At 35.6% G+C, this 22,701-nt stretch overlaps 2 protein-coding genes across 2 annotated transcripts; both read left to right on the forward strand.

Annotated features, from left to right (window-relative positions):
- Positions 1–203: 203 nt before the first annotated feature.
- On the forward strand, positions 204–1,139 carry LOC308431107 (olfactory receptor 8D2-like; the record flags this gene model as incomplete). The annotated part of the gene is made up of 1 exon (XM_080930471.1): positions 204–1,139. One exon carries the CDS (start codon positions 204–206, stop codon positions 1,137–1,139), a length of 936 nt encoding a protein of 311 aa, XP_080786597.1.
- Positions 1,140–7,490: 6,351 nt separating this feature from the next.
- LOC308431141 (olfactory receptor 8D1-like) lies at positions 7,491–8,417 on the forward strand (the record flags this gene model as incomplete). Its single annotated transcript, XM_080930501.1, has 1 exon — positions 7,491–8,417. The coding sequence occupies one exon, from the start codon at positions 7,491–7,493 to the stop codon at positions 8,415–8,417; it is 927 nt and encodes a 308-aa protein (XP_080786627.1).
- Positions 8,418–22,701: the final 14,284 nt, after the last annotated feature.

The following is a 22,701-nucleotide window of genomic DNA, read 5'->3' on the forward strand; positions in this document are numbered from 1 at the left end:
GGGAAGAAATGAAAAGGGATTCATGTCATCATATTATAATTTCAAAAACTAATAGAATTAGTTTTTGAAAAGGTCTATGGAGTAGAAAAATAAGTAGGGGAAATTATATTTTCAGAGGTGGAATCATCAAAATAAAATCCAAATATAATAGTCAAAATCAATCATCTCATTCCCTTTTCCTTATAGATAATATTTTATAAGAAATGACTACTATGAACCATTCTTCAGTGATTGACTTTATCCTTGAAGGACTAACAAAGCGCCCAGAGCTTCAGCTCCCACTGTTCCTCTTGTTTCTGGTAATCTATGTGGTAACAGTGGTGGGGAACTTGGGCATGATCCTCTTAATCTCCATTAGCTCCCAGCTTCACTCTCCAATGTATTATTTTCTCAGTCATTTATCCTTCATTGACCTCTGCTATTCCTCTGTCATTACCCCAAAGATGTTGGTGAACTTTGTATGTGAGAAGAACACGATCTCCTTCTTGGAGTGCATGACTCAACTCTACTTCTTCCTCATTTTTGTCATTGCAGAAGGTTACCTGCTGACAGCCATGGCCTATGACCGCTATGTTGCCATCTGTAGTCCACTGCTTTATAACATTGTCATGTCCAGCAGGGTCTGTACCATAATGATGGTGGTGGTATACTCACTGGGGTTCTTTGGGGCTACTGTCCATACAACCCGTATGACAATGTTGTCCTTTTGTGGGTCTCATATTGTCAGCCACTATTTTTGTGATATTCTACCCTTATTGACTCTGTCTTGCTCCAGCACCCATATCAATGAGGTACTGCTGTTTATTATTGGTGGAATTAATACCCTAGCACCTACACTGGCTGTAATTATCTCTTATGCTTTCATTCTAACAAGCATTCTTCGTATCCGTTCCAATGAAGGGCGCTCCAAAGCCTTTGGAACCTGTAGTTCTCATATTATGGCTGTGGGGATCTTCTTTGGGTCTATAACTTTCATGTATTTCAAGCCACCTTCCAGCAATAATATGGAACAGGAGAAAGTGTCCTCTGTGTTCTACACGACAGTGATTCCAATGCTAAATCCCCTCATATACAGTCTGCGGAACAAGGATGTAAAGAATGCATTGAAAAAATTGATTGGGGGCAGTCAGTCATCCTAACAAATTAAGAGAAAGAATAAATGAAATATGAGACATTGTCAGAGGTTCTTTGCATGCTTACTTTCCCCCAGAGAAAATAGTGTCACCTTTTAAGATATGATTATTATATGTATGAGAATATCTGATACAGTTTTGTGAATTATCAAACAATATAGTTTTGTGATAGATACTGTAATCTCTGCAAATATTTAAGAGTAATATAAATTTGTGGAAGTGTATAAATACTTAAATGTTATTATTATAATAAAACTATCATTGATTCTACACTAAAGATAACATTATGTTTGAAGAAAAATCTTCCTGAATGTTGACCACATGAACTATTTCATAAACATAATTGTCTCATTATGGCCACAAGGTAGAACCAGACAGCAAGGCATGCCAGCAGCTGCGAGAATGTAAGAATGATTTGAATCTCCTCTCTTATAACATCTTAGAGAAGTAGAGTCCAAATATCACTGTGTGCAAAGTAAAATTAATTTTAAATATCTGTCTGGATTTGTAACTTAACTAGCTTCTCTTAATTTCAGCCTTCATATTTATGCAAATCATTACAACAACTCTAAAATAAATCGAAACTATGTTCAATGCAATGCTTTAGCAATTTATCATTAGTTAATTATGATGAGTAACTCCATTTGCATTCCACATCCTTATGTACACTGTGTCTAGGCAAGAAGAGCTGAAGTTGTTGAAGACTTGTCACTGTTTATACAAGATAACAGCAAAGAAATAAAAAATATGTGTGGAAAAACTCATAATGTGCTCAAAACAAAAACACCTTCTTCACCTATATCTCTTACATTGAGATATCCTGAATTTATTACTGACCAAAATGCTTTCCTTTGAATAATACTTCACATTTTCTTCTAATTATCTGTTGCTTTTCAGCTTCCTAATGATTAACTTGAGTCATGTATGCTGCAGTTTGACATCATCACATTATATTTATAATGAAAAAGTATATGTACTATATGTTTAAATTTAATAAGATTTTTTTTTTAGAAATAAGAAGACTGAGGATTCTACCAAGGTACCCATAGAAAAAGGTGATATGTAAAATGCCTCTTTAGATTTACTAAAACACCATATTAAGAAAACATTCCAGAAGTATACAAGGATGCAGAGAAAGGGTATAAGAGCAAGGGCAAGGGAGAAGTCTAAATAGAGAGGTCCCATAAATCAATGTGGTTGGCTCATATATAAATTCCTAGAGACTATGGCACCATGCTAGAGCCTATAGGAGTTAGCAATAGATACTGTCCAAGAGCTGAAAGTGGACACATACCACCATCCCAAACCAAGAACTAGCTCCTATTGATAACTACTTACAAATAAAAATTTGTTTTTTTTTTGGGGGGGATTCTCAATGGGTAAATGAACTAAGATTCAGGGTAGACTGAATGTTGAAAAGGAGATTGCCAATGGAAAATGAACTCAATGGCATCTTTGGGGATTTCTCGTCTCATAGTATGTCAGATATATATATATATATATATATATATATATATATATATATATATATATATATATATATATATATATATATATATATATATATATATATATATATAAATACATACATACATACACACACACACTCACACATACATATATATATATATCTTCTAGTATTCGTTGGCATATGAATTATGTCTTCCATTTTACTGGTTTTATAAGATTTTTAAAATTACAAACACATGTGTCTATGTGTCTGTTTTTTGTGCTTTTTCTTGGGCTTGGTTCATTCTTATTGCTTTTTTTTAGTCTGAGTGTCAGTTTTTGTTTGATCTTATTTTATTTTATTATTATCTTTTAGAAAACTGTTTGTTTTCTAATGATCAAAATCTTTTGAACCTAGAAGGAAGGGACATGAGAATAAACTGAGAGAATTAGAGGCAGGGGAAATGCTGATCAGGGTAAAATATGTTGAAATAAATACATTTCAGCAAATGAAAAAAAAATTCAAGAGAACCATAGTAGTTGGGTTCAGGTATATCCCAAGCATGGATGACAATGAGAACTGCATATTTAAGTCCTTGGGCTACAAGAAATATTCTACCCCAAAAAACCAAACAAACAAACAAACAAACAAATATATCAAAACATGAGAGAAGGATGTAATTGGAAGAATCTAATTTTGTGGTGACAAATCTCTGAATATACAGTTGAAAGAACATCTGCAAGAGTGAAGAGTATCTGAGCTAGAGTCTAGGGAAAGGATGCATGTGTCTGACTCAATCACATGGTAATGAGTTGCTGAGTGCCTGAGATCTTGTTTAGTTCCTCCTCATAAATATGTCACTTCTCTCAAAGGCCCAAACACAGTTCAAAGTCTCTCTCTCTCTCTCTCTCTCTCTCTCTCTCTCTCTCTCTCTCTCTCTCTCTCTCTCTCTCTCTCTCTTTCTCTCTCTCTCTCTCTCCTTTTTTCCATTTATTAGATACTCTATATTTCTATTTGACATGTTATCCCTTACCCCCATCTCCTGTTCCTATTCAGCCCCCCTCCATTTGCATTCACAAAGGTGGACTCCCTTCTAATCACTCTCTCTACCCCATTGTCATAGCTTTCCTTTACATTGGGAAAATATGCTCTCCTTAGACAAAAGCCTCTTCTCACATTGATGCCAGACACTGCTATCTTCAGCTACATATGGCACTGGATGAATAGGTCTCAATGTGTGCACAAAGTTTGGTGTTTTAATCCATGGCAGTTTTAGACGGTTTGGTTGGTTGATAATGTTGTTCTTCCCATGAGATTGCAACTCCTATCAGCTCTAAGGTCATTTCTTTAGCACCCTCATTGGAGTCCCCAAATTCAGTCCAATGGCTAGCTGTAAACATGCTTAGCTGTGTCTAGATGACTAAAATATTTCCTGAGGAGGCATCTCTATTTGGTCCCTGCCAGTTGTTTGTTTGTTTCTGTCTCTTGCTTTAACTTATTCAAAGACAATAAATAAACAAATAAATTTCCTTCTGTATTAAAAAAAAAAAATCAGTAAAATCTTAGGCAAAACCCAGAAACTGTCATATGACTCAATTTTGTATCCTGATAGATGATTTGTGAAAATATAAGATTTTTTTTCTTTCCAATTATTATCATTACTCTTGGGACAAATGGTAACAGGAGGCCCGGAAGACATTTTTGGAGGCGCTTCTAAAATGCTGAGGACTACTGGGGATTTATGAGATTATGAGTGTTTTGTATTCCTAATAAATCCCAAGTCTCAGAAGTGTCACATAAAAGTTCTATATCACAACACACTCATGGTTATAGGTCTTGGGAAGCTAAAGGTGATCTGTTTTAGGATGCTGATAGTTTTTCGATTATATAAATAATGATAATTAACTTGAACCCAAAACGTTAATATAGCCCTTAACACAAAGTGTGTGAGAAAGTAGGACACATTTCTGTGAACATCATAATAATTATCTAGTACATGAAAAAGAAACCAAGAAATTTATAAGATTGTCGCTGCTTGTGCAGAACCTAGGTAAGTTCCCTGTTTCACTTATTAAAATATGATATATCATAGGGACAGCTGGCATAACAATAATTTTCACTCATATGCAACTGTTCTATCTGGGAGTATTTATTTCAGTATTCTTTCCAGGGACTCATATATTTCTGTTTTTTTATGTCATCTTTTGCTGTTACAATTTTATTGACCGGGTGATACATTAGAATTGAATGATTTCCAAATAAATCAGTGGGGGTACAAAGAACCTAAATGGGAATCACTGTCTCTGAGGCAACTGATTCTCTCAAACATTTTCATATATGGATTTACTAGGACTCAGTATAGTGTACATTTCTGTACATACACATCTCCAAAAGAAAGAGTAGGGGGAGATGGAAGGAGGTAGGGAAGAAGGAAGGAAAGAATGAAGGAAGAAAGGAAGGATGGATGGGAGGAAGGAAGGAACAAATAAGAAAGGAAGAACCAATCTTAAATATATCATCTCTTGTTAAACTGAAATTCCTGCTCTCTTGTTTATCTTGAAGTGATCATTTCAGACCATGAGGAGATATATCATTATTCTTTTCTCTGCATGTACCCCTCCCTTGTTTCCTTCTGGCCTCAGAAGCACTAAACAGAGTACATCCTACAGGATTGAGTCAATGTCACAATTTCTCTCACAAGAAAAGTGCTCAGTACTTCTTACATCAGTGTAAATTACAAAAGTTAGGAAATGCATAAAAGCCAAATATTCTCAAACATTAATATATTTTTGTCACTCACAACTAGGCAAAGAGTTTTGGATAAAGAAAAAAAAATACACATATCTGGAGTCCTCATTCCAAGTTGATATATTTTCACATCTTCACATTGTATGACTCTACTTTAAATGTATATTGAATATTAATTTTTGGTTTATATATGGAATAATTAGATTCATGTCATTCTTGGTCATAAGGATGCTTAGGTAGTTGTATTATCGTCCTCATTTCACATTAAAACCCATTAATAAAATGATTTGCTCAAAATATCAAACTGACAAGCAATGAGCTCAGCTTTCTAAATGAAGTTTTTATTGATGCTAAGTCTGTTCACAATCTTTGCATGATTTTCTGCAAGTTAGATGAAATTCTGAGATAAATAACTCATTTTAGAAATTAGTTTCTTGCTGTTTTAAGACATTCTAGGATGAGCTACACTCTCAGGTTGCTCCTTCAAGGAGATCCCAGCCTCTCTTGCACATCATCTACAACTGCTTTCCTGGAAAGCTTTAGAAACTGGGACTGTTCATTTTACAAATAATTTGTCTTACCCTGACAATATCCCATCCTCTCAGGTTTGTTGTCAGTGAGATGACAATATCTGTAAAATATTAACTATTTCTTGTATAAAGCATGTAAAAGGATTGTTCTGGAACCATATACACTGAACTTGAGTTCTGAGTCTACTCTAAAATTGTCCTAATCTCTATTTCTTTATCAGAAGTATATAACCATTCAAAATTTAAAGAATTCAGCGTCACAATGTGAGGAAAGGGGAGAGGAAGAAGAAGGGGGAGGAGGAGAGTATTCAATATCTCCAGCAGTCATTTCTTAAATGTACAAATAATTGTACTCTGACAACATACACTGCCACCTAACATTTCTCCATGAAAAAAGTATTTTATACTTAAAAGTGATGGACCAATCTATTGTCATCTTTTTTGCAAAATATATGTTGCACAGGCTTTTATTTGTACAGATCAAACATTAAATATTTATGGACATTCACTACCAGATGGATTAAATGTATCATAATGAATTCTTTATATCATAGTAAGTAGCAAATGTTCCAGTATTGTAATAGTTGTCTATTGTTTTTAGGGGTTTTACAAGTAATAGCTTTTTAACGTATGATATGTGTACTAAGTGACATTTGAGAATGGTTGAATAGGAGGAAAATCTCCAGGTGTTGGGTGATTATCTTGGTTAGGAAAAGTTTTTTTTTTTTTTTGTTTTGTTTTGTTTTGTTTTGTTTTTTGTTTTTTTTTTTTTTTTTTGAGTGATGGAATGACTCAATGGTATTTAGACATGTACATCTTTACCTTCCCTCAATGTGGAGATTAAAAACAAAATTCTATTTTCAATGTAGAAGGACTAAGGTGTGGCCTTTTCATGTTTTGGGGTGTTTTGTAGAGAAAGTGGAAAAACAGTGTGAGGATGTTGCACAACCTTTTCCCCTTTCCATTCATACTTGATATATTTCATTGAAAAATATTTTTGCTTTTGTTTGTTCACATTACTCAATCTGTGTTTTTGAGACAAGGTTTAACAACAAAACCAAGGTGGATATAGAATCATACATAGCTAAAATTGACCTTGAAGCCACAACAATTTATTTTCAGCTCTTTGAGGTGTGTTGCAGAATGCATGAGCAAACACAAAAATTTTCTACTATTCACTTTTAAACAAAAATTGCCTTTGTGAAAAAAATACCCCTATAGGTAGAAAATTATATTTTGGAACAAAAACCTTTTTTCAAAAAATATATTCTTTAATCTCTTTTAACCGTTCAGTATTTACTCCCCTCCTAATCCACCATCTGTCTATTCCACATTCCATACCTCCCCTCTCCATCTCCAAAAGGATTCTCCGTCACCAGACCTCTCCACGCCTTGGGGCTCCATTTCCTTGGAAGCTTAGGAAATGAAATATATTAGATGTTTCTGGACAGGAGATAAAAATAATTATTGACACTTTTCTAATGTCGCTTTGAAGCTTTGGTTTCATTTCAAAGAGAAATATCAGGTTTCTAAAATGTAATTTTAATTTCATAGTGGAAAAGGTATATTCATTGTAGTGTTACCTTAAATTAAATACTTATTTTCTATTTCCACAGAAATCTTCAAAGAATGGAATCTGGGAATCACTCTGCAGCAGTTGTGTTCATCTTGGTTGGATTAACACAGCAGCCTGAGCTCCTGCTGCCCCTCTTCCTTCTATTCCTGGGAATCTATGTGATGACAGCAGTGGGGAACCTGGGCATGATCCTGCTCATCACAGTCAGCCCACTGCTGCACACTCCTATGTACTACTTCCTCAGCAGCTTGTCCTTTGTTGATCTCTGCTATTCCACCGTCATTACACCCAAAATGCTGGTAAACTTCCTTGGGAAGAAAAATTTCATTACCTATTCAGAGTGCATGGCCCAGCTTTTTTTCTTTGTAATCTTTGTGGTCACTGAGGGTTACCTCCTGACTGCCATGGCATATGATCGCTATGTGGCCATCTGCCGACCATTGCTGTATAATGTGATCATGTCCTCTAGATTTTGCTTACTGCTAGTGTTGGTTGCCTTGATCCTTGGCCTTATGTCTGCTGTGGCACACACAAGTGCTATGATGAATCTGAGCTTCTGTAAATCACACATCATAAGCCATTACTTCTGTGATGTTCTTCCCCTGCTCAATATCTCCTGTTCTAACACACATCTCAATGAGCTTCTCCTATTTATCATTGGAGGGCTCAACACCTTGGTGCCTACCCTAGCTGTTGCCATCTCCTATGTCTTCATCTTCTGCAGCATCCTTCACATCAGGTCATCAAAGGGCAGGTCTAAAGCATTTGGAACCTGCAGCTCTCATCTCATGGCTGTGGGGATCTTCTTTGGGTCTATCACCTTCATGTATTTCAAGCCTTCTTCAAGCAACTCTCTGGAGCAAGAGAAGGTGTCTTCTGTGTTCTATACCACATTGATCCCCATGCTGAACCCATTAATATATAGTTTGAGAAACAAGGATGTGAAGAAAGCATTGGGGAAATTCTTAGTAGAGAGGTAAATCTTACTTTTGACAAATGATGGAAGGGAGGAGGAGTTGTTCTAATGATAATATGTTCTATATTTTCACTTTTATATTTTTAAATATACAGCATATCTGTTTCTGGTGCTGAGATTAAGCCTCCAACTATCCTGTATTTTCAATAAGTACCATATCAATGTGTTACATCCAATATTATATATTTTACAAAGTGCTGTACCATATATCATTGTTATACTTTTTGCAATAAAATGGAAAGGATTTTGTAAAGAATTTAATTGTGTTTTGACAGGAAAACTGATATTTTTGTTGTACAAATGAAATGATTATTTAGATGTTTTCTTAGCTCATGTCTTTTCTAATATTTATATTTGTTTACTGGAATCTTTCTATATCTGTAGTTCAGCAGAGGGGTTTGGTCTCATGAACCCTTTCATGATTCATGAATAAGTTTGAGTAAAGTTTCTTATAAGTAGGCAGACACAGCTTCTTTAAGTCATCATTACAATCACTCTGTAATCTTCAGAAAATATAATTCTATTGCCTTTCCCCCATCTTCTAGCTCTTACATTTCTTCCTTTCCCCTCGTGTAATGTTATTTTTAATCCCTAAAAGAGATAGTACTACAAATGACTAGCTTAGGCTTCAGGCCTTATCTATCATTGTTTTCAGTCTCTTAGCCATGAGTAGTTATTTACAATTGTTCAGTTTAAAAGAAAACTTCTATGCTTTAGTTTTGATACTAGCTTTTGCCTATGGGTATAAACATAAATATTTAGAAAGAAGTTCTGACTTATAGCTATTTAGATAATAATTAGTAATAATTTCCATCACTATATACTAGTGATGGATCCTGGGACCTGGAAAGCAACTATCTGCAGTTGTATCATGACAGTGTCCACTGGATGCTAACACATACTTCTAACCCCAAGGACACAGATTCTCATGGCAATAATCAGGAGACAGGAATATGTGCAGAAAATGTGAAATGGGATTAATAGGGAAAAGAGGACAGACAAAATAAAAAAGATGAAGTGGCAGGGATTATATAAAATCAAAATGCAAACAAAATGCATAATGCACACTTATGAAACTACTAAAATACTAATTTTATTTTTTTCAAAAGAAAACTTTCCATGTAAGAAGTGGGTGCTCACTAATATTGATCATGTATTAGCATTAAAGTGGATTTTGATCACATCAATTAATGTTTCAGAGGACAAGAACACAAGAAAATCAAAAGAAACACATTAAATAACAGTTACAGAAATGAGAAACAGTTTCAGACTGCAAATTCTGCTCGGTGTGATTAAACATTTTTTTTTTCTTTTTGATTCAAAACATTCAAGATCATTGATTTCCATTTGGTCTGGATTCTCATTAGTCAATAACTTCTTTTACTAAAGCAAGGTCAAGGAAGCTTGTACCCAGCCCACATCGATTTATTATTAACTGTCAATTTTTGCTCAATTATCTGTGATATAATGAATTCCTTGGGAACATAAGAATGAGCAAAGAAGGGAGATAATTATATTTATAGCAAAAAATATAATAGCTTACCCTCATATCCCTGGAGAATCAATGATATAATTCACCCAGGATTTTAGTATGGTATTGAGATATTAATAACATGCAGCATTCAGTAAGAAATGTTACTAGCTACAAGACAAAAACCCAGTGTAAAGCAAAGCAGAGATGACAGAATGTATGTGCATGTACTGAACAAAAAGAATAAAGAATTTATTTGAAGGAACAATTATAGATTCTTTCAAGAGATACAAATGTAGACTTGAGTAAGTGAAAATCTTAATACTCAATATTTAAAGACACTATTTTTCAAGATTAATTTACAAATTTGAAAAAACACTAATAAAATGCCTATAGTAATTTTATATGACTAGGTGTTCATTTTAACTTAGAAAATCATCATCATTTGCTAATTTATCTAAAAGAAGCTGAAGTACATGAAGTTACACACATTTAAGATGCATATTCTTTACTTTGACACATTTATAACTTTGTAACTCTTGCTGCAATCAAAATGACACATATCTAGCTATTTCACAGTGTATTCTTTTGACCTCTTTTCATAGAAAATTAGTGATTTTCAGTTTCACAGTGGAGAAGCAATTGGCATTTCTATCATTTCATGTAAAATATTTTATAAAGATACTTTTAGTTCCATAATGTTAGTATGAGATTATTATACTTATTAATATATTATACTTATTGATAAGAATAACATTTGTTCTATTTTTAAAGCCAAATTTTGATTTCAGATTTATTTTAATTTTATATATTTTATTGTATCATTTTTTATTTGCTTTTCTCAGGATAAAAGATAAATAAAACCTGTTTATATGTACTTAGTGTTTATATTTTAACCTGCCAGTTCTGTTTTTTATAGATGACAATCTCTAAAAATTCAGAGAGTAGTTTACTCACTGGACTTTACTGATATCTGCTGAAATATTACTTATTGATATGACTTGTTTTGATTAAAGTAAATTATGACTTACTCTCCTCTATTATCATTAAATAACTAAGAAATAACAATTGGGTTTTTTGTGTCATAAATTATGTGTTATTGTTAATGTATAAATTTTTATAGATAGTCTTATCTGATCCTGATTTAAATTTGGTAACTGGTATCTGTCTAGAAAATTGTGCATAATTTCCAGTTTTGTTGAGTATAAATTTTAGAAATAGGATCTGATGACTTGTTTGAATTTCCTCAGTTTTTATTGTTAAGTCTCCATTTTCAGTTATGATTTTGTTAATTTAGATACTGTTTCTGTGCCCTATGGCTAGTTTGGCTAATAATTTAAATTATCTTGTTTATTTTTCAAAAAATAAGATAAATCATTGAAGAAGTCCCGTAAACCCTATAGGAATTAAAGTAACTCATAACCAAAAAAAAAAAAAAAAAAAAAAAAAAAAGCCCAGGACCAGAAGGATTTAGATCAGTTTAGATCAGAATACTAATTCATTACCAATACTCTTCAAACAATTCCAAAAAAATAGAATCATAAGAAACCCTATAGAATTGCTTCTATAAAACCACAATTACTTTTATACCTAAACCACACAATGACCCAACAACAAAAGAAATATTCAGACCATTTTCCATTATGAATATAGATACAAAAACACACAATAAAATTCTGGCAAATCAAATTCAAGAACACTCCAGAACAATCATCAATCGTGATCAAATAGGCTTCATCCTGAAGATGCCAGGACTGTTGAATATATGGAACTCCATCAATGTAATACACTATACGAACAAACTCACAGGATAAAAAAGAAAAACATGTTCACCTCAGTAGATATTCAGAAAGCATTTGACAAATAAAATAATGTTACACAAAAGGGAATTACAGAAGTATGTTGAAAGTAATTTCAAAGCTATGTTTCATTGTGTAAGCCTATTATAACTTAAAAGCAATAATTTCATATGACTCTCCTTGTTTTATCATAGTGAAAACCTTGTACCTGACCTAGAATGAATGGGTTTTTTTGTTCATAAATTTGTTTCAAGTTGATTTTCTTTTTTTTAAATAACTTTATTTTACAAAACAAAGATAAATGTACAGATTTTAAACATTTTTTGCTTAAAATTATACTTTTTTGTCAGTAATTTTTTCAGATTTTAACATAATTTTTATAAAAAACTATATGAATATAATTTTTAGTCAGTACTTGATTTCTTCAAGGTTTGGTTGTATGCCTTGAAAACTTAATAGTTACAATGAGCTAAAGTACTTGTAAAACAAAATGTAACATGGAAATAGTTAAAGTTTTCTTGTTTTGTAAATATTTTTTTGTTTTGTTTTGTTTTCTTTATTTCTAGGACTTCATACAGTCTGTGAGTTGTTTCTGGGGGAGTGCAAGCCTATGGGGTTAGCATCCCACTATCAGTGATTGCATATTATGTCTGTTCTTTTGTTACTGGGTTATCTCACTCATGATGATATTCTCTAGAGGCAGCCATTTTCTTAAGAATTTGGTTAAGTCATTGATTCTGGGGGCTGAGTAGTATTCCATTGTGTATATGTACCACAATTTTTGTATCCATTCATCTTCTGAAGGACATCTGGGTTCCTTCCAGCTTCTGGCTATTATAAATAGAGCTGCTATGAACATTGTGGTGCAATATCTATGTTGTGTATTAAAGTGTCTCTGGGGTATATGCCCAGAAGTGGAATAGCTGGGTCTTCAGGTAGTACTATATCCAATTTTCTGAGGTATCACCAGACAGATTTCCAGAGTGGTTGTATTAGCTTGCAACCCCACCAACAGTGGAGAAGTGTTCCTCTTTCTCCGCAGCCTCGCCAGAATCTGCTGTCATCTGAGTTTTGGATCTTGGCCAATCTGACTGGTGTGAGGTGGAATCTCAGGGTTGTTTTGATTTGCATTTCCCTGATGGCTAAGGATGTTGAGCACTTCCTCAGATGCTTCTCGGCCATTCGGTGTTCCTCAACTGAAAACGTTTTGTTTAGCTCTGTACCCCATTTTTTAATAGGGTTATTTGATTCTCTGGTGTCTAGCTTTTTGAGTTCTTTGTACACCTTGGATATTAGGACTCTATCTGATGTGGTGTTGGTAAAGATCTTTTCCCATTCTGTTGGTTGCCATTTTGTTTTCTTGACGATGTCCTTAGCCTTACAGAAACTTTGCAATCTCATTAAGTCCCATTTGTTAATCTTTGACCTTAGAGCTTGAGCCATTCGTGTTTTGTTCAGGAAATTTTGTCTTGTGCCTATGTGTTCTAAGGTTTTCCCTACTTTCTCATCTAATAGTATTAGTGTACCTGGTTTAATGTGGAGATCTTTGATCCACTTACATATGAGCTTTGTACAAGGAGATAAGAAAGGGTCTATTTTCATTCTTTTGCATGCTGAGTGCCAGTTGGACCAGCACCATTTGTTGAATAGGCTGTCCTTTTTCCATTGAATGTTTACTGCTCCTTTGTCAAAAATCAGGTGACCATATACATGAGGGTTCATTTCTGGGTCTTCTATTCTATTCCATTGATCCACATGCCTATTTATGTACCAGTACCATGCAGTTTCCAGTACAATTGCCTTGTAATATAGCTTGAGGTCAAGTATAGTGAATCCCCCAGATTTTTTTGTTGTTGAGGACGGAATACGCTATTCTAGGTCCTTTGTTATTCCATATAAAATTGCACATTGATCTTTCCAATTCCATGAAGAACTGGGTTGCAATTTAATGGGGATTGAATTGAATCTGTAGATTGCTTTTGGTAGGGTGGCCATTTTTAAGATGTTGATTTTTCCAATCCATGAGCATGGGAAATCTTTCCATTTTCTGAGATCCTCCTCAATTTCTTTTTTTAGAGGTTTGAAGTTCTTGTCATACAGGTCCTTCACTTGCTTAGAGTCACACCAAGATATTTCATAGTTTTTATAATGATTGTGAAGGGTACGTTTTCCCTAATTTCTTTCTCCACATGTTTGTCCTTTGAGTACAGGAAGGCTACTGATTTGTTTGAGTTAATTTTGTATCCAGCCACTTTGCTGAACTTGTTTATCAGCTGTAAAAGTTCTCTGGTGGAATTTTTGGGGTCACTCAAGTACACTATCATGCCATCGGGAAAGAGTGATTTATTTATCTCTTCCTTTCCGATTTGTATCCCCTTGGTCTCCTTTTGCTGACTAATTGCTCCAGCCAGGACTTCCAGTACCATGTTGAATAGGTAGGGGGAGATTGGGCAGCCTTGTCGAGTCTCTGATTTTAGTGGGATTGCTTCAAGTTTCTTGCCATTAAGTTTGATGTTGGCTGTTGGTTTGCTGTATATTGCTTTTATTATGTTTAAGTATGGGCCTTGGATTCCTTTTCTTTCCAGGACTTTTAACATGAAGGGGTGTTGGATTTTGTCGAATGCTTTCTCAGCGTCTAGTTAGATGACCATGTGATTTTGGTCTTTGAGTTTGTTTATATGTTGGATTACGTTGATGGATTTCCTTATGTTAAACTATCCCTGCATCCCAAAGATGAAGACAACTTGGTCATGATGAATGATCGTTTTGATGTGTTCTTGGATCCGGTTTGCAAGGATATTGTTGAGTATTTTTGAATCAATATTCATAAGTGAGATTGGTCTGACATTTTCTTTCCTTGTAGGGTCTTTGTGTGGTTTAGGTAGGAGGGTTATTGTAGCCTCAACAAATGAGTTCAGTAATATTCCATCTGATTCTATCTTTTGCAATAGTTTGGCGAGTATTGGTGTTATATCCTCAATAAATGTCTGATAAAATTCTGCACTGAACCCTTCTGGACCTGGGCTCTTTTTGGTTGGAGGCTTTTGATGACTTCTTCTATTCCTTTAGGTATTATAGGGTTATTTAGGTGGTTTACTTGGTCCTGGTTTAACATTGGGACCTTGTATCTGTCTAGGAATTTGTCCATTTCCTCCAGATTTTCCAATTTTGTGGAGTATAAGTTTTTGTAGTAGGATCTGATGATTTCTTGAATTTCCTCAGTTTCAATTGTTATGTCGCCACTTTCCTTTCTGATTTTGTTTATTTGGATACTCTCTCTTTGCCCTCTAGTTAGTCCGGCTAGGGGTTTATCAATCTTGTTGATTTTCTCAAAGAACCAACTCTGTTTTGTTGATTTTTTCAATGGTTCTTTTTGTTTCTATTTGGTCTATTTTTGCCCTAATTTTGATTATTTCTTGCCATCTACTCTTTTTGGGTATATCTGCTTCCTTTTGTTCTAGGGCTTTTAGCTGTGCTGTCAGGTTGCTGATGTGAGCTCTCTCCAGTTTCTTTTTGGAAGCACTTAGGGCTATGAGTATTCCTCTCAATACTGCTTTCATTGCATCCCATAGGTTTGGGTATGTTGTGTTTTCGTTTTCGTTGAATTCTAGAAAATCCTTAATTTCTTTCTTTATTTCTTCTTTGACCCTGCTATCCTTTAACAGACCATTTTTTTAGTTTCCATGTGTATGTGGGCTTTTTGTTGTCTTTGTTGTTGTTAAAGACTAGCCGTAGACCATGGTGATCTGAGAGGATGCATAGGGGTATTTTAATCTTCTTATATCGATGGAGGCTCGTTCTGTGTCCAATTATGTGGTCAATATTCGAGAAGGTGCCATGGGGTGTAGAGAAGAAGGTGTATTCTTTTACGTTAGGATGATATGTTCTGTAGATATCTATTAATTCTAGCTGGTTCAAAGTCTCGGCTAGTTTTGCAGTGTCCTTTTTCAGTTTCTGTTTTTCTGATCTGTCCATTGGTGAGAGTGGGGTATTAAAGTCTCCCACTATTATTGTGTGGGGTAAAATGTATTTTTTGAGCTTTAGTAGGGTTTCTTTTATTAATATGGGTGATTTTTTATTTGGAGCATATATGTTAAGGATTGAGAGATCCTCCTGACAGATTTCCCCGGTAATGAGTAAAAAGTGTCCTTCCTTATCTTTTTTGATAACTTTTGGTTGGAAATTTACTTTATTCGATATTAGAATAGCCACTCCAGCTTGCTTCTTGGAGCTGTTTGCTTGGAAGTTTTTTCCCACCCTTTTACTCTGAGATAGCGTCTGTCTCTGTCTCTGAGATGACTTTTCTGTATGCAGAAAAAGGCTGGATATTGTTTATGTATCCAGTCTGATAGTCTATGTCTCTTTATTGGGGAGTTGAGACCATTTATGTTAATAGATATCAAGGAATAGTTGTTTCTGTTTCCTGCCATTATTGCTTTTTTGGGTTGAGTTGTGTCTGTGTCTTTTTCTTCTTTTAGTTTTCTTATTTAGGAGTTTTCTTGTTTTTACTAGGCTGTATTTTCCCTCATTGTATTGGGTTTTTCACCTATAATTTGTTGTAGTTTTGGGTTTGTGGTCAGATATTTTGTGAAATTTGATTTGTCTTGGAATATCTTCATCTCTCCATTTATGGTCATTTATAGTATTGCTGGGTATAGCAGCTTGGGCTGGCACGTGTGCTCTTTTAAGGAGTGCATGATGTCTGTCCAGGCTCTTCTAGCTTTCATAGTCTCTGTTGAGAAATCGGGTGTGAGTCTGATTGGTCTGCCTTTATATGTTACCCTACCGTTTTCCCTTACTGCTTTTAGTATTCTTTCTTTACTTTGGGCACTTGATGTTTTTACTATTATATGTCGGGTGGTATTTCTTTTCTGGTCCAACCTATTTGGAGTTCTGAAGGCTTCTTTTATGCTCGTGGTCATCTCATTCTTGAGGGTAGGGAAGTTTTCTTCTATGATTTTGTTGAAGATATTTACTGTGCCCCTTAGTTGATACTCTTCTCCCTCTTCCATTCCTATTATCCTTAGGTTCGGTCTTCTCATTGTATCTTGGATTTCCTGGACATTTTGGGTTAGGAGCTTTTTGTTTTTTGCATCTTCTCTGGCTGTTTTGTCTATGTTTGCAATGTTGTCTTCTGCCCCCAAGATTCTCTCTTCGATCTCTTGTAATCTATTGGAAATGCTTGCTTCTGTGACTCCTGATTTCTTTTTTTGGTGTTCTGACTCTAGGGTTATCTCTTTTAGCGTTTTCTTTATTGTGTCAATCTCTGTTTTAATTTCCCTCTTCCATTCCTTTATTTCTTTGGTTCTGTTTTCCTCTAGTTCTTTGAGTTCTTTGAATGTTTTTTTTTTGTTTCTTTTTTAAAAGCTTCTGAATCTTTTTGCTTTTCCTCCCTTTCTTGTTTAAGTATCTCTGTCAGCGGCTTGAGGTATGATTTCAGGTCTGTGTCTTCTTTTTCTGGAGTGTTTGGAATTCCGATGTTTGCTGTAATGGGAGAGCTGTGTTCCGGTGTTGCTAGATATTCTTGGTTTCCTTGGGATATACTCTTTCTCTTTTCTCTTGCCATTTTTTTGTCAGTGATATGTTCTCATCTTTCCCTTGTCTCTGGTCTGTGTCCCTGGTTCTCCACTGGTCCAGGTGTCAGATGGGTCTAGCCCTGTTTTATCCCTCAGAGTAGTTGGGTGTGAGCAGAAGTTCCAACGTTCTGTTTCTGGTTGCTGGATCAGGCATGGCAGGGCAGGGCAAGGCAGGGAGTGCAATTTTCGTGTGTACTCCGAAGAGATCTCTCTTCTCCTTGGCAGCCCAGGTCTCCCACCCACCAGTTGCTCAGCCTCTACGAGCCTCCGTTCCGGGTGGCAGATGGGCCAGGCTCTGCTCTGTGTCCTAAAGTCGCCTTACGGTGGAAACAGAAGTTCTAATTTTCTGTTACCAATCGCTGGATCGGGCAAGGCAGGGCAGGGCAAGTTAGGATGTGCACTTTCCGTGTGCACTCCGCAGAGATCTCTCTGCTCCCCTGCAGTCTAGGTCTCCCACTCACCAGTTGCTCAGCCTCTATGAGCCGCCGTTCCGGGTGGCAGGTGGGCCAGGCTCTGCTCTGTGTCCGGAAGTTGCCTCCGGGTGGAAACAGAAGTTCTAATTTTCTCTCAAGTTGGTTTTCTTATCCTAGTGCAATTATCCTGTTATATGTGAAGCTTTACAGTGCACTATTTGTAGCTTCATTCTGTATGGGGCTTAAGAGTGCTTGTATCAATTTAAGAATGCAATAAATGTATTATCAGAAATTGTGAAGTCATCAATTTCTCTATACAACATTTGTCTAAAAATGATCTTCATGTAGATCTGCAAAATATTGCCCAATAGAATGGGTTGATGCCCAGGAATCATTAGATATTTAATAGTTACAAAGAAGTGCAAGATACAATTCTGCAATGAAGTCTATAAGGACCAAGTGTCTCAGAGCTCACATGGTGCAAGCCATGGAAAATTTGGAATCATCTCTAGAAAGCTCATTTCATGGCTTAGCCATTTCTGGATTGTTTAAGACACAAAATGATAATGATTAGAAGCTGGTTTTCTTCATTTTTTATTAAAATTAAAATACAATTTTAATTTTGTTAATTTTTTAACCTTTCATATACAATAGAAAGTGGTAAAACTTAAAGTACCTGATTTTAATATTTTAACTTTACATTATTGAGTTAACGTGCACCAGTGAAGGTAGAGATATATCTCAGCTGGACCAAATAGAGAATTCAGAAAGTAGGCTCTTTGCCAATTTGTATTTCCTAGATCTTTTTTTGTTGTTTTATTGTTATAACTAGAACTTATTGTACTTTATTGAATATATATGGGGAAAGTGCACATCCTTGTCTTGTCACCAATTTTATTGAGATTGCTTCAAGTATCTTTCTACTAAATTTAATATTGGGTATTGATTTTGCAGTTTCTTTTATTATGTTTAGGTAAGGGCCTTGAATACCTGATCTCTCCAATACTTTTAACATGAAGGGGTGCTGTATTTTGTTAAATGTTTTTTGAGTATCTAAGGTGCTGACCATGTAACATTTTTTTTTTAGTTTGTTTATCTAATCGATTGCACTAATGGATTTTTATAAACAGAACCAACTTTGTATCCCTGAGATGAAGCCTACTTAATCATGATGAATAATAGTTTTACTGGGTTCTTGGATTTGATTTGCAGGAATTTTATTGAGTATTTTACATCAATATTCATAAGTGAAATTGGTCCCATGTTCTCTCTCTCTCTCTCTCTCTCTCTCTCTCTCTCCTCTCTCTCTCTCTCTCTCTCTCTCTCTCTCTCTCTCTCTCTCTCTCTCTCTCCTTCTCTTTTTGTTGCTGTTGTTACATCCTTGTGTGGTTTAGATATTAGAGTAATTGTGACTTCATAGACTGAATTAAGTATTTTTTCATTCTGTTTTTTATTTTAGGGAATAGTTTAAGAAATATTTGTATTAGGTCTTCTTGGAAAGTCTGGTAGAATACTGCACTAAAGCCATCTGAGCTTGGTCTTATTATTTTTTGGTTTGGAGGTTTTTATTGAATTCTTCTATTTTCTTGCAGGATATGGGCCAGTTTAGATAGTTTATTTGCTCTTGATTTAACTTTGGTACATGGTATCTGTCTATAAAAATATCCATTTCATCTAGATTGTCTAGTTTTTTGCTTGTTTTTTTGTGTGTTTGATTTTTAGTATAGGATTTTGTAGTAGGCTCTTATGATTTTTTGAATTTCCTCTCTTTCTGTTATGTTATTAAGAACAATGCTTCTCATAAATATACAAAGCCTAGTCTTCATTAAAATGATAATGACTGTTCTTCTTGGAGAGGTTATAACAAAAACAGCTTAATAGCATTTCAACTCAAATGTATTCTGAAGTAATAGCTGTGTATCCCATGGTAAATGCGAAGAGACAGCCTGAAACTGAATTCTTTAGGAAGGGGTGATTCATGAGATACTTTGTGTATAAATTGTAGTTAAAAAACAAGCAAAAACTTGTACATTCTTTATAAACCCAGAATGTATATGGTCTATTCTGGAGCCTTTGAGCTCCATCATCTAGTTCCAGACCTCTAACCATATTCCCAGCTAACCAATGCTTTATTTAAGAAACCACTAGGTAAGATTTTTATTGCCAATCACATGCCTGCTGTTCCTTCTGGGAAAACATTGCAGTGGTGAGCTCTGTCCTGCCACATCCACAATCCATTTACATGTCCACAGCTTTGCCCACATCCTTGGAGGCCTGCTGGTGTCAGGGCCAACCAGGTAAGTTACCGAGGCTCCAAAACACCTACTTTCTGTGTCTCTTGAAAGCCCAGCAGCAGTGAGGTCTTCCCAGAATCATTTGGAATCTACCCTATAGTTCCCTATATTTAACTACAACTTCAGACACCTACAGTCATCATCAACCACCACATGAGACCCTAAAGACCCTGCTTATATAAACCCTAGAAAACTTCATTATACCAATTCTGTACTTCATTTATGGGACCATAATTCAACTTCCCTGGAAGAGTGCTGATAAGCTGCTATCTGGAACAAATGGAAGCCTGAAATCATCAAGGACCACCAGCTCTACCTGCATCCCTAGATGCTTGACCCCAAGCAGAACAAAAAGCATCCTGAAGTCAACAGGGCCTACCAGCTATGTCTGTTTCAATCAAAGGAGGGTACCACCAAGGATAAGCACATGCACCTACAATCCAAGAAGTATGTTGGCATCAATGACTACAACCTCTACCTGCAGCCACAGAGGCCTAGTTCCATGAGGGAATACAAGGACTTAACAACACTAGGGAGAGCCAGGTGGTCAAAGGCCAGAATTAATATACAGTCAATAAAAGCCACAGCAATGTGACATGACCAGAGCCCAGCTATTTTACAATAGCAAACACTGAATATTTTATCACACCAGCATTGCAAGAAAATGTTTTTATATCTTACAAAGATGATAGAGAATTTTAAAGAAAAATGAAGAAACCCCTTAAAGGATTACAGTAATATACAATCAAACTAGTAGAGAACCTTAAAGAAGGAATGAATAAACACAAAAGAATATAAGAAAATACAATCAAACAGGTAAACAAAATGAATAAAAATTTTCAAGATTTGAAAAAAAGAAAATAGAGGCAATCAAACATAATTTGAGGCAATCCAGAAAACAGAAAACCTAGTAGAGACAACTGGACTTACAGGAAGAAGCATTGCCAGCAGAGTACAAGAGATGGGAGAGAAAATCTTGGGCAGAGACAATACCATAGAAGAAATTGATACTTTCAAGAAGTCATTCTTTTTAATAGCTGAGTAGTACTTCGGTGTGTAAACGTACCACATTTTCCATATCTATTTCTCTGTTTAGAAACATCTAGGTTATTTTTAGCTTATGGCTATTATAAATAAGACTGCTATGAACCCTAGTGTGTGTTAGGTGTGGCCCTCAGGTTGGTCCAGGGGAGCAGGAACTCTGAAGTAGGGACTCAGTGCCCATCAAGAAGGCCATTGCATGTGGACCAAACACTCAAGCCATTCGCCACCTGGAACAGCAGAGATCCTGGGAAACAGGACTGGTGAGACTGCACCGTGAGTGACCAGGGCGCAAAGAGGTCTGGTCAGAGCATTCAGAAAGCGCAGCCCCCCTATTGCTTCAAGGTAACAGTAACCCTGGAATAGGGACTTGTTATCTGCCCAGAAAGCCATTATGTACGGACCAAATGCTCAGGCCATTTGCCACCAGAAACAGCAGGGATCCAGGGACGCAGACCTGGCTAGACTGCAGTGTACAGTGAGTAGCCTGGGAGCAGAGACAGATAGGTGTAGCACTCTGGAGATGCCACCCTCCAGTTGGTTCAGGGGAGCAGGAACTCTGCCATAGAGACTTGGGTCCGCCCTGAAGACTCTTGCATGCAGACCTAATGCTCAAGCTATTTGCCACATAAAACAGCAGAGATCCAGGGACACAGGTTAGCTACACTGGAGAGACAAGAACCAATCACTCACAAGACCATGTATAATCACAGACAAAAAAATGGCAAGAGAAAAGCAAAAAAACTTACACAATAGAAACCAAGACAACATGGCAACATCAGAAACCAGCTCTCCTATCAAACTAAGCAGCAGAACACTACAAAAAAAGAAGATTCAGACCTATGATGAAGATCTTTGAGAAGAGTGTGAGTAACTCACTTAAACAATAACAGGAGGAAAAGCATAAACAAATAGAAGCTTTTAAAGAGGAAACATGAAAACACTCAAAGAAATCAAAGAACTAGAGGAAAACAGAACAAAAGAGATGAAAGAATTGAAGAAAGAATTTAAAATGGAAATGGAAACAATAAGGAAAACACTAAAAGAGACAACCATGAGGTAGAAATCATAAAAAAGAAATCAGGAGTCACAGATGCAGGCATCTCCAACAGACAACAAGTGATGAAAAAGAGAATCACAGGGGTCGAAGACAACATTGAAAACATAGACAAAACAATCATAGAAGATTCAAAAGCCAAAAGGCTCATAGCCCAAAATGTCCAGGAGATCTAGGACACAATGAGAAGACCAAACCAAAGGATAATAGCAATGAAAGAGGGCAAAGAATATCAACTAAGAAGCACAGTAAATATCTTCAATGAAATCTTAGAAGAAAACTTCCCTACCCTTAAGAATAAGGTGACCATGAGCATAAAAGAAGACAGACAGTATCTCAGGGTAAAATGTTGGGAAAAAAACCTTCAAGCAAATGGACCCAAGAAACAAGCTGGAATAGACTTTTCTAATCTCAAATAAAGTAGATTTTCAATTAAACGTTATCAAAAAAAAGATGAGGAAGTATAATTTTTACTCATTACTGGGAAAATTTATCAGGGGGAATTCTCAATCCTTAACATCTCTGCTCCAAATACAAGAGCACCCATATTCATGAAAGAAACCATTCTAAATCTTAAAAAATCAATTGCCCCCACACAATAATAGTTGGAGTCCCCAACACCCCACTCACATCAATG

Source organism: Micromys minutus (genome assembly GCF_963924665.1).
Source record: "Micromys minutus genome assembly, chromosome: 16".
Taxonomy (NCBI): domain Eukaryota; kingdom Metazoa; phylum Chordata; class Mammalia; order Rodentia; family Muridae; genus Micromys; species Micromys minutus.